Source organism: Stenella coeruleoalba, assembly GCF_951394435.1.
Source record: "Stenella coeruleoalba genome assembly, chromosome: 20".
NCBI lineage: Eukaryota > Metazoa > Chordata > Mammalia > Artiodactyla > Delphinidae > Stenella > Stenella coeruleoalba.
Genome location: NC_137166.1, coordinates 49,960,911 through 49,977,710, shown reverse-complemented (window position 1 = coordinate 49,977,710; position 16,800 = coordinate 49,960,911). Strand labels below are relative to the sequence as shown.

The 16,800-nt window shown below is 49.0% G+C and overlaps 1 protein-coding gene across 1 annotated transcript in view; it reads left to right on the top strand.

Moving 5' to 3' along the window:
• The window catches only part of PRKD2 (protein kinase D2), a 30,182-nt gene that overhangs the window by 9,174 nt on the left and 4,208 nt on the right, over positions 1-16,800 (top strand). The window contains exons 4-15 of the mRNA XM_079907349.1: positions 140-294; positions 409-631; positions 2,229-2,306; positions 2,382-2,535; positions 5,128-5,245; positions 5,528-5,605; positions 7,010-7,268; positions 8,740-8,792; positions 8,938-9,010; positions 9,486-9,592; positions 10,469-10,630; positions 14,679-14,777. Coding sequence (XP_079763475.1) covers positions 140-294; positions 409-631; positions 2,229-2,306; positions 2,382-2,535; positions 5,128-5,245; positions 5,528-5,605; positions 7,010-7,268; positions 8,740-8,792; positions 8,938-9,010; positions 9,486-9,592; positions 10,469-10,630; positions 14,679-14,777 — 1,559 coding nt within the window. The remainder of the gene's footprint in view (positions 1-139; positions 295-408; positions 632-2,228; positions 2,307-2,381; positions 2,536-5,127; positions 5,246-5,527; positions 5,606-7,009; positions 7,269-8,739; positions 8,793-8,937; positions 9,011-9,485; positions 9,593-10,468; positions 10,631-14,678; positions 14,778-16,800) is intronic.

Here is a 16,800-nt window from a genome sequence, read left to right as displayed (position 1 = left end):
TGAGGGACGTGCTGTGTTCCAGATCCTCAGAAAAGGAGAAGGTGGCGAAGGGGGGGAGGGGCGCGTGGTGGGGGGAGCTGAGCTTCAGTGCCCAGGTCAGGTGGAGGCTATGTCTCTGACCGTCGGGCGCCCCACACAGGCTGCGGACTGAACTACCACAAACGCTGCGCCTTCAGCATCCCCAACAACTGCAGTGGGGCTCGCAAGCGACGCCTATCGTCCACGTCTCTGGCCAGTGGCCATTCGGTGCGCCTCGGCACCTCTGAGTCCCTGCTCAGCATGACTGATGAGCTGGTGAGCAGCTGGGGGAGTGGGGAGGGGTGGGGAGGGGTGGTGGTTGGGGGTTGATGAGGTCCAGGCGCAGGGACGATGCGCTGAGGTGTCCCTTTCCACCTTGCCATCTGATAGAGCCGTAGCACCACCGAGCTCATCCCTCGCCGCCCCACATCCTCGTCCTCCTCATCTTCTGTCTCATCCTACACCGGTCGCCCGATTGAGCTGGACAAGATGCTGCTGTCCAAGGTCAAGGTGCCACACACCTTCCTCATCCACAGCTACACGCGGCCCACCGTCTGCCAGGCTTGCAAGAAACTGCTCAAGGGCCTCTTTCGCCAGGGCCTGCAGTGCAAAGGTCAGCGGGGGCCCCCCACGTTGGGGGGTGGCGAGGGACAGAGTCAGAACACCCCCCATCACACAGACACACTGAGGCTTAGGATCTCAGCTGGGCTTGTGGCAGGAAACGAAAATCTCTGTTCTGATCCTTAGAAGCACAGGGCCTTGGAAAGGGAGTGCCCTGAATCCTGAAGTTCTAGAACCTTTGGAATTCTGGAATCCTAGAACCTCAGTCATTAGAAACTTGGAATCCTAGCACCTAAGAAATCTAGATGCATATGATACTTAGCATGGAATTCTAAAACCTTAGAACTTGAGAATTCTTGAATCAGAGAACCTTAGAAACATAAGTTCCAAGAATTCTAGATCATAGGATTCAGCAAAAAGAATCATAGAACTTTAGACTCATAAATATTAGAACCATCAAATTATAGATTCTCAGAATGTTAGAACTTTAAAACCGTAGGAATTGAGAAGAATAGAAACCTAGAAGCAAAACATTTGAGTCTTAGAAGTCTAGAATCATATAGCCTTGAAACCATCAAATTCTGGAGTCCTAGAAATCTAAGATCCCAGAACTTTGAACGATCAAATTCGGAAATACCAGAAGTCTAGATCCATAAAAAGGTTAGAGCCATCCAATTCTAGAATTCATCAGAACAATCAAATTCTAGAATCTTAGATGTCTACAGCTGAAGAACCATAGAAACATTAAGTTCTAGATTCCTGGGTGTACAGAACCCAAGAACTTTGGAACTATCAGATTCTACAGACTTAGAAGTCTAGAATCATAGAACTGTAGGTCACCGAATTCTAGAGTTTAGATACATAAAACCTTAAAACCTCAGACATCAAAGAATCTTAGCAGCCTAGAACTGTAAAACTGTAGAAGCATAGATGTGTAGAATTCTAGAAACTTGGACATCAGACTCTGCAGTCTTAGAAATCTAGAATCATAAGGACCTTAGCAAAATAAGTTTTCATAGAATTCCAGGATCTTTGATGTGTAGCAGCCCAGAACCTCGGAGTCTTCAAACTTCTCAACCAAACAATGGTTCTCAACCAAGGACAGTTTTGCCCAAGGGGGGATGTTTGGCAATGTCTGGAAACATTTTTGTTTGTCATGTGGGGCTGGTGCTACTGGCATCAGATGGGTAGACATCAGGGATGCTGCTAAAAATTCTATGATGTTCAGAACAACGCGCCACAACAAGGACTTTTCCAGCCCAAAATGTTCATAGTGCCAAAGGTTGAGAAACCCCGCCCTCAAAAGCCTGAAGTCTAGAATCATAGAATGTTACATGCGATTACACTCTATAATTGTAGAAATCTAGGGTGACGGATATCTACACTGTTAGAACTTTAGACCCTTAGAGTGCTAGGGCTATCAAGCCACGGACACTTCATCTGGCCCTCCTCTATTTAATCAAGCCTCTCTATAACTGGGGACTGTGGCTTAAAGGAGGGATGCCCAGGGAAGGGTCATTTAGCTTTCCTGCCCCAAAAAGCAATAGCAAACTCTTTTGAAACTGGGGGCTAGGGGTCAAGGGTCAACCCTTAGAGGTGACCTCTCTTCCCCCTCCCACCCGACTCCATGTTCCCTGTCCTCCTACCAGATTGCAAGTTCAACTGTCACAAACGCTGCGCCACCCGAGTCCCTAATGACTGTTTGGGGGAGGCACTCATCAACGGAGGTAAGAGGCTGGGGGCTGAGTGGGAAAGGGCAGCAGGACTGTGTGGAGGCCCCTCTGACGCCCCTGTCCTCCCAGATGTGCCGATGGAGGAGGCCACCGATTTCAGCGAGGCTGACAAGAGCTCCCTCATGGATGAGTCAGATGACTCGGGTTTCGTCCCGGGCTCCCACTCAGAAAATGCTCTCCATGCCAGCGAGGAGGAGGAAGGCGAGGGAGGCAAGGCCCAGAGGTACCCAGGGCCCTCTCCAGCAAAGGCCGTTCTCCGTCCCTACAATGGGTTGACATCACCCCATTCTTACAAATTTCTCAGGTTCCTGAGGCGAACTTTTTCAAGCATCCGAACTTTATTTTTTTAACCTAACCTTTTTTCCTGATTTACAGTTTTAACAAGTTTTAATGGAAGCCTATTTTAACTTAAATTGTTTTTCTTTTATTGGAACTGGTAATACAGTCACTCAAAACATATATAGTCAACCCCTCCCACTTCCCTGCCTCTCAGCTGCCCAGCCCCTCTGCCCAGAGGATGCCACTGGGATTAGGTTCTGGTGGGTCCTTCCAGAAACAGTCCGTATGGCAAAGTGACAGTACAAAGAGTGAGTGAGAATATGGACTCTGGAACCAGACTGCTGTATGGCCTTAGGCAAGAGATTAACCTCTCTGGGCCTCAGTTTTCTCATCAGTAAAATGGGGATAAAGTAGTACCTACCGTGTAGGGTTGTTGCGAGAATGAAATGAATTAATGTGAATCAAGTATGTAAAACAGTACCTGGTATACAGTAAGTGTTAGTTTAACTCTTATCCCAGAGCCCTAAATCTTAAAAAGGAAGGGAAAATATCCATTTTCTTTCAACCATTTTGGCCTTGGATTGATTTGTATGGCCTTAAACAAGTCCCTTCTCCTTTTGGTGCCTCAGTCTTCCCATCTGTAAAATGGGGAAAGGAAAATATCCCCAACGAACTGACAGGCAGTGGCTTTCTTCTGGCATGGAAGCTCTGAAAAATAATAACTTTTACTTAATTACACATTTTAAATTAGAAATGGAATTAATCTTCAGCTTCACTAGAATGTGAGTTCAAGTGCTCGAGGGCAAGGATATTTATCCGCCTCCCAAGTGCCTAGGACAAGGCCTGGCTTCCTCCATGGATGACTGTTTATCGAGGTGGCAGGAAAGCAGCAGGGCTAAAAGCACAGGGCACTGGAGGCTGAGAGATGGATCCCAGCTCCATCACTTAAACTGCTGGTCCTTTCTCTGCCTGCCTCAGTTTCCTCCTGGGGACTGGGGACGTGCCTTACAGATTGTGCAAATTCTATTTGGTCATGCAGGGAAAGTGCTTGCCAGGTTATAAGTGCTCAGAAAATGGAAAAGGAGTTCTCCCTAGTATTTGAATCTTGAATCTCTAAAGTGGGAAGGGTGAGAGATGATCCATTTGGAGGTATGAGAAGAAAATATTTGCATTTCCATTTCTCTATTTTTAATCTCATCCTTTGAACCTTTTCACTTTTTTTCATATGTTTTAGAAAAAAAAATTTTAATTGAAGTATGGTTGATTTACAGTGTTGTGTTAGTTTCAAGTGTACAGCAAAGTGATTCAGTATATATATATATATAGAGAGAGAGAGAGAGAGAGAGAGAGAGAGAGAGAGAATAATATATGTATTCTTTTTCAGATTCTTTTCCGTTATAGGTTATTATAAGATACTGGTAACTGCTATCAAAAATAAAATTAAAAAGGAAATGAGAGGGGATAGAAAATGGGGACATGCTATCTTGCTTAGGGTCGTTAAAGGAGCCCTCTGTGAGGAAATGTTGTAGCTTTAAAGAGATCTGAGGGAGGGGAGGGAAGGAGTGGTGTGGAAGATATCTGGGGGAAGAGGCTACCAAGCAGAGGGAATAGCAAGTACAAAGGCCCTGAGGTAGAATCAACAATGTTGCAGGAGTATCAAGGAACCTGGGATGGCTGAAGCAGGGAGAGTGATGGGAAGGGGAGGGGAAGTGAGGCCAGAGGGGGGACGGGTATTCAGGTCACAGTGATCACTGAGAGTTTCTTACTCGTGCCACCCGGCCCTAGCCACCTGGAACCTCAGAATCCCTTTCTCCCAGGTCTTTCCTGGGAGTGTTTAGTAACAGAATCATAGGCTATCAGAGTTGGACCTTGAAGGACTTGGGAGGGGAGGGCTGTTGGGAGAGGCAGCCTGTTTCACAGATGAGGAAACCGAGTCTCAGAGAGGCAAAGAGAAGTGGCCAAGGCCTCTCAAGTCCAGGTCTAGCGCAGGGATCAAGAGGATGTTGGTTCTGAAGTTGGGCAAGTCACTTAATTTCTCTCAGCCTTCATTTCCTCACTGTCATAATAGCACGTGCACAGATGAGAGAAATGAGGCACAGAGAGGTTGAGTCCCTTGCCCAACGTCACACAGCTGGCTCCACAATCAATGGGCTCAGTACTAATTAGCACTTATTGGAGGCCCACTGTGTGCCAAGTACTAAGCTAAACTCCTAAGAAAGGCTTCACTTCTCACAGCAACCCCTTTGGGTGGAGAAACTGAGGCACGAAGTGGTTAGGTAATTTGCCAGGCAGCCTGGCTTTGGAACGCAGCCTCTTAACGTGGGCCTCTCAAGAGTCCCCTTCCTCATTATGGGAAATCTGGAAACCACAAAGGAAAAAAGTGTGGCCAAAAAAACCCCTGGCTGCCCAGAGATGCACCCCCCACCCCCCCACCCCCGGCCCCCGAACAGGCCTCTAGCACCACCCGCTGCGGCCCCAGGCACTACTGCTATTTTCTGCTTGTAACCTCTCACCCCTTCCTCTCCCCAACCCTCAGCTCCCTGGGGTACATCCCCCTAATGAGGGTGGTGCAGTCAGTGCGACACACAACACGGAAATCCAGCACGACGCTACGTGAGGGTTGGGTGGTTCATTACAGCAACAAGGACACGCTGGTGAGTGGGTGGGGCGCGGTCAGGTGGGTGGGGCTAGAGTTGGGGAGAGCGGGGTTTGAGGGGGCGGAGCCGGTTGGGGTTTGGAGTGGGCGGGGTCATGCTGAAGGCTGAGGTAGAATTAGAGGGGTGGCTATAGGGATGAAGGGGGAGGGACAGGATTAAGGGGAGGGGCGGGACTAAGGCAAGGTCAGGGGCGGGGCGGGGTTTGGCTGGGATTAGAGTCAGAGCCCTAGCAGCATGTGGGGCAGACAACCTCAGTCTCTCAAGCACCTCTCCCAACAGAGGAAGCGGCACTATTGGCGCCTGGATTGCAAGTGCATCACGCTCTTCCAGAACAACACAACCAACAGATACTACAAGGTGGGCCTTCTGGCTCCCAGATCCCCCAGACCTCTCCTCTTTGTCCACTATCTTCTCCCCTCCTCTCCCAGTTGCTTCAGGCAAACACCTGCGAATCACACTCTCTGCCCACCCCTGCTTGCCCGTTTCCATCCCATCAGCAAGTGTCGCCCACCTGGATGCCCTTCCCCCGTGTTTGATCTCAGCTCCATCACTTTCCAGCTGGGGGATCCAAGCAAGTTACCTCACCTCTCTGCGCCCCACGTGTCTCACCTGTAAAAGACCTCAAAGAATAGTCCTCGCCTCAGGGCTGATGCCAGAATTCAAAGAGATAATCTACGTGGAGCAATTAGTTTAGGGCCAGGCGTATGTTAAGCTCCGTTAAACTCCCAGTGACTATAAGTGTGTTATCATTATAACTTTATAATTAATTTATTGAATTCTTTCTTTGTATTCATTCATCACCGCCTCCCATGCCAGCGCTGCATTCCCGCCAGTCTCCTCCACGGTCCTTCTTCTGCCCTTGTCCTCAGTCTTTTCCCACGCAGCAGCCAGAGGAGTCCATTAAAACCATCACAAGCTTCCAATGGCTCCCACTGCCCTTGGAATCAAACCCAGACACCTCGCTGTTTACCTGCACTGGAGCATCTTCCTTACCCTTCCCATGGCTGCTTCCTTCTTATCCTTCCCGTCTTCCTCAAGCCACTTTATCTAAAATACCATCCCCACCACAACGTCTCTGTCTCCTGGTTTTACTGGCTACATAAGTCTGTCTCTCTTTCTCACTCTTTCCTTCTTTTCTTCCTCCCTTCCTTTGTCTTTCAACACTTTTCCAAGCACACTCTTTTTCCTCCCCATAGACACCGCACCCTCTCTCCTCCCAGGGTCCCCTCTGCCTCCTTCCTGGTCTCCTATGTCAGTCCCATCCTCTCCCATCCACCCTCCACACACAGCCAGAGAGAACTACTCCCCACCTTGCACTAAACCCTTCTGTGGCTCCCCAAGGCCCTGGAGACAAAGCTCAGGCTCCTCCCTGTGGCCCATGAGGCCCATGAGGCCTGGGCCTAGCCTGATTTCATTAATTAATTTATTTTATTTTTATCCTTTATTAGTTCATCAAACATGGCATGCCTACTGTGTGCCAGGCACTATCCATGTAATGGGGATACGACATGTTCCTTGAACACAAGCCTTTTCTACCTCAGGGCCTTTGCACATGCTCCACCCACTCCTCCACCAGCTGGCCTCTTCTTACCTTTCCGATCTCTGCTTCAATGTAACTTCCACCAGGAGGCCTTTCCTGACCCCTCCATGCAAACCAGCCCCTTCTGCAATGACACTGGGTTCTGTGTGCTCATCTGAGTAAGTGGAGAGCCCCAGGGTCAGCCTGGAGCCCTCACGGGTGCTGGCTCTGTGTCCTGCCAGGAAATTCCACTGTCTGAAATCCTCGCCGTGGAGCCTGCCCAGAACTTCAGCCTTGTGCCACCAGGCACCAACCCACACTGCTTCGAGATTGTCACTGCCAACACCACCTACTTTGTGGGCGAAACCCCTGGCGGGGCCCCAGGGGGGCCCAGCGGGCAGGGGGCCGAGACTGCCCGGGGCTGGGAAACAGCCATCCGCCAGGCCCTGATGCCTGTCATCCTCCAGGATGCACCCAGTGCCCCAGGCCATGCGCCCCACAGTAAGTCCCCCACCCTGGGTCCCTGGGAGGATGGGTCTTGGAGGGCTTGGGTGGGATCCTGGAGAAGGGAAGAGCCAGGGAATGTCAGAGTGGAGAATGTGGCTTCTGGACTCAGCAGGCCTGGGTCTAAATCATTAAGCCCTAGACCTAACGTACAGTCTTGGGCATGTTACTTTCCCTTTCTGAGTCTTTTACCAGGGGTGCCAACTCCGCCAAACTGTGAGTTCAGACTTTTTGATTCGTGCTCCTTTGTGCCTGACCTGTGCTGGGTAATGCTGGGGCCACCGCTATGACCAAGACAGCTCAGGACCTGCCTTCCTGGTCCAGTAGGGAAGACAGACCTGTTCCCAGACAGTGATGACTCAGAGTGGGCAGGGCTGGGATAGGGGAGCCAGAGGGCTGTGGGAGCTCAGAGGGGGTGACTAACCCAGCCTGGGTGTCCCGGAGGGCTTCCTGAAGGAGGCAACATCTGAGCTAAGACCTGGAAGTTGAAGAGGGGTGAAATGAAGGGAAAGGAAGTGGGAAATCCTTTCACGCAGAGGCAAAGGATGATCAGGGGGTCCCAGGTTCCCGCCTTATGGAGCTCATAGTCGAGGGTGAGTAACAGACATTCATCAGGTCATCCTGGATGAAAGACAAGTGGGACGTAGAACATGTGCTAAAGGAATCTGACATGGCCCCAGGAGTAACATTTGAGCTGAGACTGAGAGATGAGGAGGATTTAACTAAGTCCACAATGAGGGAAAGAGCATTCCTGGCAGAGGAAACTGCAAATGCAAAAGCCCAGAGGTAGGAGAGAACTTGCTGTATCGGAGGCCCAGCAAGGAGGCCAGCATGTCGGGAATACACACAAACTCTGCTTGTTTAAGGGCCTCGGCCTTCCTCCTCAGGGCACTGGGCGGCCATGGCACGGTTTTGAGCAGGGGAAGGATGGAGTCAGGTTTGTGCTTCAGCAAGATCCCTCTGGCTTCCTTATGGAGGGTGAATAGGAGAGGGCGGAACGGGGCAGGGAGACCAGGGAGGAGGCTGAGGGGCGAGGGCCGGATGTTCCTCAGGGAGGGGACAGATGTTCAAATGGCAGAAGGATCAAGACTTTGGAAATGTCTGACCTTGGTTGGATTAGTAGTGGGGCAAATGCAGGGGAAGAGGCTGGAGTCAGTTTGGAGTTTCCCGCTGAGCCTCAGTTTCCTCCTCTGTAAAATGGGATCATCACTTGGTGCTGAGATCACAGAGTGAAATGCTCTGTGAACTCATTCATGGCCTCACTTTTTGAGCTCCTGTCTCATTTCCTCCTCTCACTGGCCCTAGGAGAGAGGTCTTTTTATGGTTTCCATTCTTCCAGAGGAGGAAACTGAGGTTCTTAGTGGACAAGTCAGTCAGTAGCCTGACTACTGGCTCCAGAGGGTGGAGTTATGGGTGAACGTGACCTTGAGCCTGGAGTCCCCTCACCTCCGCCTCCCCCTCTCCCCAGGACAAGCTTCTCTGAGCATCTCTGTGTCTAACAGCCAGATCCAAGAGAATGTGGTGAGACCCTGCCCGCATCCCACAGCCCCGAGGATGTGTTCCCCCTCCCGCTCCCAAACAGCCTCCAAGCTCTCCCACCCTCCTAGTCTCCTTGACCTCCCCATCTCCATTTGCACCCCTGACCCTCCCTGTCCCCACCCTGCAGGACATTGCCACTGTCTACCAGATCTTCCCGGATGAGGTGCTGGGCTCGGGCCAGTTTGGAGTGGTCTATGGCGGTAAGGATGCTTCAAGAGCTGACCCAGAAAGGGGTCTTGAGCCCAGACCTTCCCTGTGATTGCCTGCATGCTCACCACTTTTTCTAGCTGATTAGAAAGCTAGATCCTGGGGGCAGATGGTTGCAGGCTCGCCTTTTCTCACTGGGAAAGGCCAATGACTTTTCTCCCGTTATTAATAGGGAAGGTAAATTCTATGCTGATTGGCCACAGAGCTAGATGCTAGATTCTGATTGGTTATATATCTAGTTTCCCATGTTATAGATTCCCCTCCTCGGAGCTCTGTCTTTACTTTCCACCTTTATTCCCAGGGCCCCCCACCCCTCGCATCTCTCCTGGGGACCCCTCAGAGCCCCCATGATGGCCTTTCATCCACCTCTGCCCAATTCCGGCTGTGTCCCTCTGGTGGGGCCTTCCTCTTGCCAGGACTGGAAGGTCCTGCTCCCCTCATCCCCCATCTCCCCTACCCCCTGCCCAGGAAAGCACCGGAAGACAGGCCGGGACGTGGCAGTAAAGGTCATCGACAAACTGCGTTTCCCCACCAAGCAGGAGAGCCAACTCCGGAACGAAGTAGCCATTCTGCAGGTGACCCCTGAGATCTGTGGTCCAACTCTGCCCCCCTCCCCACCCAGGAAGGGCCTTCCCTTCCCACTTCCTCCTTTGCCCCCTTGCCACTTCCTCCAGTCTGGGGATAGTCAGGGAAGGCTTCCTAGCGGAGGCACCATGCATGTTGAGACTGAAGGGGTAGAGAAGGTAGTCTGAGCAGAGGGACCAACCCGTGCAAAGGTCCAGAGGTGAGAGGGAACACGAAGTCTTCTAGGAACTAGAAGGAGTTCAAGGTTACTAGATGGTTTATGTGAAGAAAGGTGGTGGGTGGTGAGGCTAGGGGGGAGGCTGGGGGTCACACCCTATGGGCTTTCTCCTGAGGGTGCTGGGGAGCCATGGAAGGATTTTGAGCAAGGAAGGGACAGGGTCAGATGTGAACTTTCGAAAGATCCCTCAGGCTGCTATTGGCGGGTAGGGGGAAAAGGTGTGGGGCTGGAACCTGTACCCCAGGGAGGAGGCTGGGTGGGGACCTGGGTGGGAGAGATGGGGTTCAGCTAGGCAAGGGCTGGGGAAGGGAAGGAGGGCAGGGATTTAAAAGATACAGATGTACAAAGCTCCTTCCCATTTCTCCACGCTCCCCTTCTCTTGTTCCCACAACCCTGGACCTTCACCAGAATTTCATGATGTAAAGATCCTTCCGAACACTTGGTGGCGCTGGAGGGGTGGTTCTGTCTGGGGCTGTGGAAGCCCTTTCCCCTCCCCCAATGGCACCCCCAGGGAAGGAACAGCCGACCCTCCGGGGATATCTGTCTTGTTTGTCGTCTGCCTGCTCCTATGGCTTGCCCTCTAGGTTCTCAAGTTTGTGGGTGACCTGGGTTCTGACCCCCGCCCCCCCTCCCACCCCACCCACCCCAGAGTCTGCGGCACCCGGGGATTGTCAACCTGGAGTGTATGTTCGAGACCCCGGAGAAGGTATTTGTGGTGATGGAGAAGCTGCACGGGGACATGCTGGAGATGATCCTCTCCAGCGAGAAGGGCCGGCTGCCTGAGCGCCTCACCAAGTTCCTCATCACCCAGGTGCGCCTGCCCCGCCCACTGCCCCACCCAACGCCAGCCTCCCCGCCCAGGCTCCCCACCTGCCCTGCAAGACGCGCATGTGCCGTCTGCCCCCGAAGGGCAGGCAGACCTTGGGTGGGAGTCATAATAGCGAGTAATAGAAAACGTAATAATAGAGTAATAATAACAATCATAGAAAAAGTAATAGAGTGATACTTTTTAAATTATAATAGATTATAATAGAACAGTTAATAGAATAATAATAGAGTAATAACAATAGAAACATAATAGGATAATAAGTAGAAAATAATAGAGTAGTAATAATAACTTATTATAGAAAAATAATAAATGATTATCATTTTATATTTTTTATTACTTTATATAATGAGTCAGGTTCACTGGGCCTGACTTTATTCATGAAGAAACAAGGAAGGGGAGAGAGGCCTTTCTCTGAGGAGATCATTCATTCATTCATTTATTAAATGGTTCAACAAACACTGCCTGAACCACTGTGCCTGGCCATACTGGGCAGGGTGAGGACACAGCGGTGACCAAAATAGCCCCAGCCCTGGACAGTGATCCCCCAGAGTGGGCGGGCTGGGACGGGGGATGCTGATAATGAGGATGATAAATAATGTGGTCACTAAACTTTATTGAGCACTTACTCTATGCCAGGCACTGTTTTAGTTCATTTAATCTTCATAGCAACCTATGTGGTAGTGGTTATTATTACTCCCATTTTACTGAGGCTCAGGGACCTTATAAGTAACTTGCCCAGGGTCACACAGCTGGTGGGATTTAAACCTGGGAGCTGTGCTTTTACTGAGTAAAGTCAAACTAATTTGTGCTATTTGTGTGTGCGTGCACGTGCACAAGTGCATGCATTTTAATTGATTTCACGTATATAACGCTATGTTGTTCTGCTTCTTACTTCCACTTTAACAGTGCTTCTGGAAGACTGTTCTAGTTCAGTGTGTAGTTAGCAGGACTGTCTCTTTTTCTTAATTGGGCCCCATGACGGGTATCACCAAATTCCCCAGTTGCTGAGCATGTAGTTGGTTTCACTATTCCGCTACTGCAAACAACATCCTGTGAACATTTGTCTACAAACGTCGACAGGTTCTGGTGGCAGAATTTCAATAGAATACATTTCGAAGAGTAGACTCCTGAACCCAGGGAAATGTGCTTTAAATTTTTAAAAAAGATGTTGCCCGGTTATTCTCTAAAACCTCTTTCTTTTTTTTTTAAATAAATTTATTTATTTTTGGCTGCGTTGGGTCTTCATTGCTGCCCGCAGGCTTCTCATTGCAGTGGCTTCTCTTGCTGCGGAGCTCTGGCTCTAGGCGCACGGGCTTCAGTAGTTGTGGCGAATGGGCTTCAGTAGTTGTGGCGAATGGGCTTAGTTGCACCGTGGCATGTAGGATCTTCCTGCACCAGGGATCGAACCCACGTCCCCGGCATTGGCAGGCAGATTCTTAACAACTATGCCACCAGGGAAGTCCTCTAAAACCTCCTTCAATCTTTGTTCTCACCAACAAAGTTTGAGGGTGTCTATTTTCTCACTCCTGACTAACTCTGGATAATATAATCACCAGGCTTTTTGTTTGTTTGTTTGCCATGCTGCATGGCTTGCAGGATCTTAGTTCCCCAACCAGGAATTGAACCCAGGCCACAGCAGTAAAAACACCTAGTCCTAACCACTGGACAGCCAGGGAATTCCCAATATAATCACCAGTCTTTTTTTTTTTTAATGTTACTTATTTATTTTTGGCTGCATTGGGTCTTCATTGCCGCGGGTGGGCTTTCTCTAGTTGTGGCGAGTGGGGGCTACTCTTCCTGGTGGTACGTGGGCTTATCATTGCAGTAGCTTCTCTTGTTGCTGAGCACGGGCTCTAGGTATGCAGGCGTCAGTTGTTGTGGCACGTGAGCTCAGTAGTTGTGGCTCGTGGGCTCTAGAGTGCAGGCCCAGTAGTTGTGGTGCACTGGCTTAGTTGCTCTGCGGCATGTGGGATCTTCCTGGATCAGGGCTCGAACCCATGTCCCCTGCATTGGCAGGCAGACTCATAACCACTGTGCCACCAGGGAAGCCCAATCACCAGTTTTAAAGGTGGAAAAATAATACTACATGTGGCTTCATTTGCTGGTTTAAAAATTATGGGTGAAGTTGAGCATATTTTCACATGTTTATTGGCCTGTGCTTTATGCACTCTTTGCCCATTTTTCAATTGGATTATTCTTATTGAATTGTAAGAGCTCTTTGTATATGAAGGACCCTGGATCTTTGCTGCTTGTGTTGTACCCATCTCTAATCCCAGTATTTCTTTTCCTCTTTATTTTGTTCATGGTTTACTTTCATTTTCTGGGTTTCACAGCCTTCCTAGAAAGATCTTCCCACCTGGCTGGTTCCACACCTGATTCTGGGACATGTTCTCTGTTGGTTGCAAAGTCCCCTGTGCTGGCTTCCTTTCTCCAGGCCCAGCACCCTTGCTCTCCCAAGCTGTGTGCCTTTGTCAGGCTGACTTGCAGGGTGGGGTTAGAAACCCACTGAGGCAGGCTCATCCAGACTTCAGGTGGGGAGAGGAAACTGCCTGCCTTCAGCAACTGAGGCAGTTTCTCTTTCTGGTCTTTCATCTCTTCCTCTCTTTTTGCCTGTGCTCTTCTCTCTCTTTCTCTTTCCCTTTGCAGATTTCTGCTTTTTGCCTCTTGCCTGCCCCACCCCAAGTCCTGTGCTAAGCCCTATACCTCATGAACTTATAGGCTTCACAACCACCTTTGAGGTAGGTATTACTATAATCCACATCTTACAGATGAGGAAACTGAGGTGGAGGGAGGTTCCTAGGTCTTGCCCAGGGTCACACAGCTACAAGGTCACATCGCTAGGTAGCTGTCTGGCCAAGGTTTGAACCTGGGTCTGTCTAGCTTCCAATCTGCCCTTTCTGTTCACCACATTTACTAGGGGTTGGAAAAATAAAAAAACTGAAGATCTGTAGAAGAGGATGTCCATATACGTCTTTGGATCTCAGTCTCCCTGTCTGTAGAATGAGGAGCTTGGACCTCAGCAGTAGCTTTCAAATAGCATTTCCGTACTCGAAAATCATCCAGCAAAAACCATGAGAAAGTACAAATACTTCAGTTCTAAGATATAGATTACAACTTCATGCTTATATCACTCTGTACTTCCTGTGTATTTTGTTTGGGTTACCTAGAATCAAGGAAAATCATGGCTCCCGTAGATTAGTGGTAACAGATGGTAACAGTTTTTTGTTTTTGTTTTTTTTTAAGTCAGCTCACCTTGCCATCATAGAATACTCTTAAATTAATAGATACAGCAGGAAAAGTTTTATTTGAAACACTCACAAGAATATGCCTGCTAACAGACCACCACAAGAATAATAACTAAAAACAGCAACAATAATAATAGCTCACATGGAGTGCTTGCTCTGTGCCAGACACTGCCCTAAGCACTCTATATGCGTCAACTCACTTAAAGCTCACAGCAACCCATGAGGATGGGTACTGCTATTACCCCCATTTTACAGGTGAGAAAACTGAGACCCGGAGAGGTTAAGAGACTTGCCCTAGGCAACAGGCTAGTAAGTGTGGAGCCAGGTTTGCTACCTTAGTAGGCTGGCTCTACAATCCCCCCACCTCTTAAAGGTGTTACGTTTAATTTATGACATGTCATGTTGGTATTGTTTCCATTTTTTTAATGGCTGAAAAATATTTTTTAAAAAATGGAATCACACAATAGTACCTCCTTGAAAGCCACTGCTTTACTCATAGCACTTTTTCATCATGATCCACATGCCAAGGTGTCTCAGGAGCTTCCCAAATCTCTGCTCCAGTTCAGCCTTCCTAGAATTGTATGTCCAACTCCTATCTCTGATGGAAATGGTTCTGGGGTTTTGAAATTCTTCGTTGGTGCTCCAGTGCCTCCCCTAGTGCTGGGGGGCATCTTTAGGGGTACAGAGTGGGGCATGGATGGGGTGTGGAGGGCTGGCTGCTGAGGGAAGAATCTTGGGGCAGGGACCTTTCTAACTTTCTTACTGGCTCCATTGCCTCCCCTCAGATCCTGGTGGCTTTGAGACACCTTCACTTCAAGAATATCGTCCACTGTGACTTGAAACCGGAAAATGTGTTGCTGGCGTCAGCCGACCCATTTCCTCAGGTCAGACATGTCTCCTCCTGATTTGGGGAAGTCCATCCAGTACTGGTGGTGGGTGGGGATTGTATTAATCAAGATAATTAATCAGACACAGAGACCCAAGATAATGGCCTAAATGAGATAGAGGCTTGTCTCTCACTCGTGTAGGGTCCAGCATAAGCATTTTTTTTTTTTTTTTTTTTTTTTTTTGCGGTACGCGGGCCTCTCACTGTTGTGGCCTCTCCCGTTGTGGAGCACAGGCTCCGGACGCGCAGGCTCAGCGGCCATGGCTCACGGGCCCAGCCGCTCTGCAGCATGCGGGATCTTCCCGGACCGGGGCACGAACCCGTGTCCCCTGCATCGGCAGGCGGACTCTCAACCACTGCGCCACCAGGGAAGCCCGAGCATAAGCATTTTGAGGGTGAAAAAGCAGCTCCATGGTGTTGGGACCACAGCTCCTGCTGTCTTGTGCTGGCCTCTCTATGGTGTTGCCTGGTCTTCATGGTCCATGATGTGCTGCTGCCGCGCCCCCAATTGTGAAAAGATAATGGGGGTGGGAGGAAGGGAGGAAAGAAACGGGGTAGAAGAAATGGATACATGCCTTACCTTCCCTAAGGCAATACTTTGAAGTTGCACGGGGCACTTCTCACATCCCATTGACTGGAACTTTATCACGTGGTCATGGCTGGCTGCAAAGGGAACTGGGAAATGTAGTTTTCAGTCTGGGTGACCATGTGGCTCATTAAAAATTCAGGATTTTTAGGAAGGGGAGAAGCAGAGAACAGATATCAGAGGGGGGCCACTGGTAATTTCTTCTGTGGGTCTCTTAGGAAAACAGTTTTGATGAGCCTCTGACTAGTCGATGAGAACCCCCTTGGGGCAGAACCAGATTAAGCAAGAGTGATGATTATAACAGCTACAGTTGATTGTGTGCCTACTGTGTTCACGGGCCTTTAGTTACAGGTTCTCATTTAGCCCTTCCACATCCCTGTGAAGTTTTTGCTTTATTATGTATGTTTTGTGATTATTTCGTTTCATTTTAAAAGTTCATTTTGGTCACCAACTAAAAATTACTGTGTGCCTGCTTTGTGCCAGGCTCCATGCTGGGGCATTAGGAACTGTGGTAAGTAGAGACATCCCCATCTCTATGCCCACTGGTTTACAGCGGGGGTGGGGGGGTGATTTTGCCCCCCGGGGGACATTTGACAATGTTGGAGACATTTTTGGTTGTCACAACTGTTTGGGGGGGGGCAGTTGCTACGGGCATCTAAACACCCTACAGTGCACAGGACAGCCCCATAACAAAGGATTATCTTTCCCTAATGTCAATAGTGCAGTGAATGAGAAACTCTAACTTCGAGCAGTAATATCTACTAGAAATATAATGTGAACCATATGTGTAATTTTACATTTTCTAGTAGGCACATTTTAAACAGTGAAAAGAAACTGGTGAAATTAACTTTAATAATTATTTAGTATATCTAAATATGACAATTTCAACATGCAATCAGCATAAACATTATTGAGTTTTTTTTAATTAAAAAAAGTATATTTATTTATTGGTTTGTTTGGCTGCGCCGGATCTTAGTTGCAACATGCAGTATCTTTAGTTGCGGCATGTGAACTCTCAGCTGCAGCATGTGGGATCTAGTTCCCTGACCAGGGATCGAACCTATGCCCCCTGCACTGGGTGCATGGAGTCTTAGCCACTGGACCACCAGGGAGGTCCCAGCATAAACATTATTAATGAAATATTCTTTCTTTTCATACTGTGTTCCAAATCCGGTGTGTATTTTACACTTACAGCACATCTCAATTCAGATATTAAATTTCTATCAGAAATACTCGGTTTTGTACTTAGATTTCATAAAATTAACCGTTGGGAAAGTAGATTGACACACCCAAGTTGTTCCAAGCGTATTTAAAAGTTTTCCAATAACAAAATCTAGAATCCCTTTTTATTTTTATTTTATTTTTTATTTTTGACCGTACCGCACGGCACGTGGGATCCTAGTTCCCCAGCCAGGGATCAGACCCATGCCCCCTG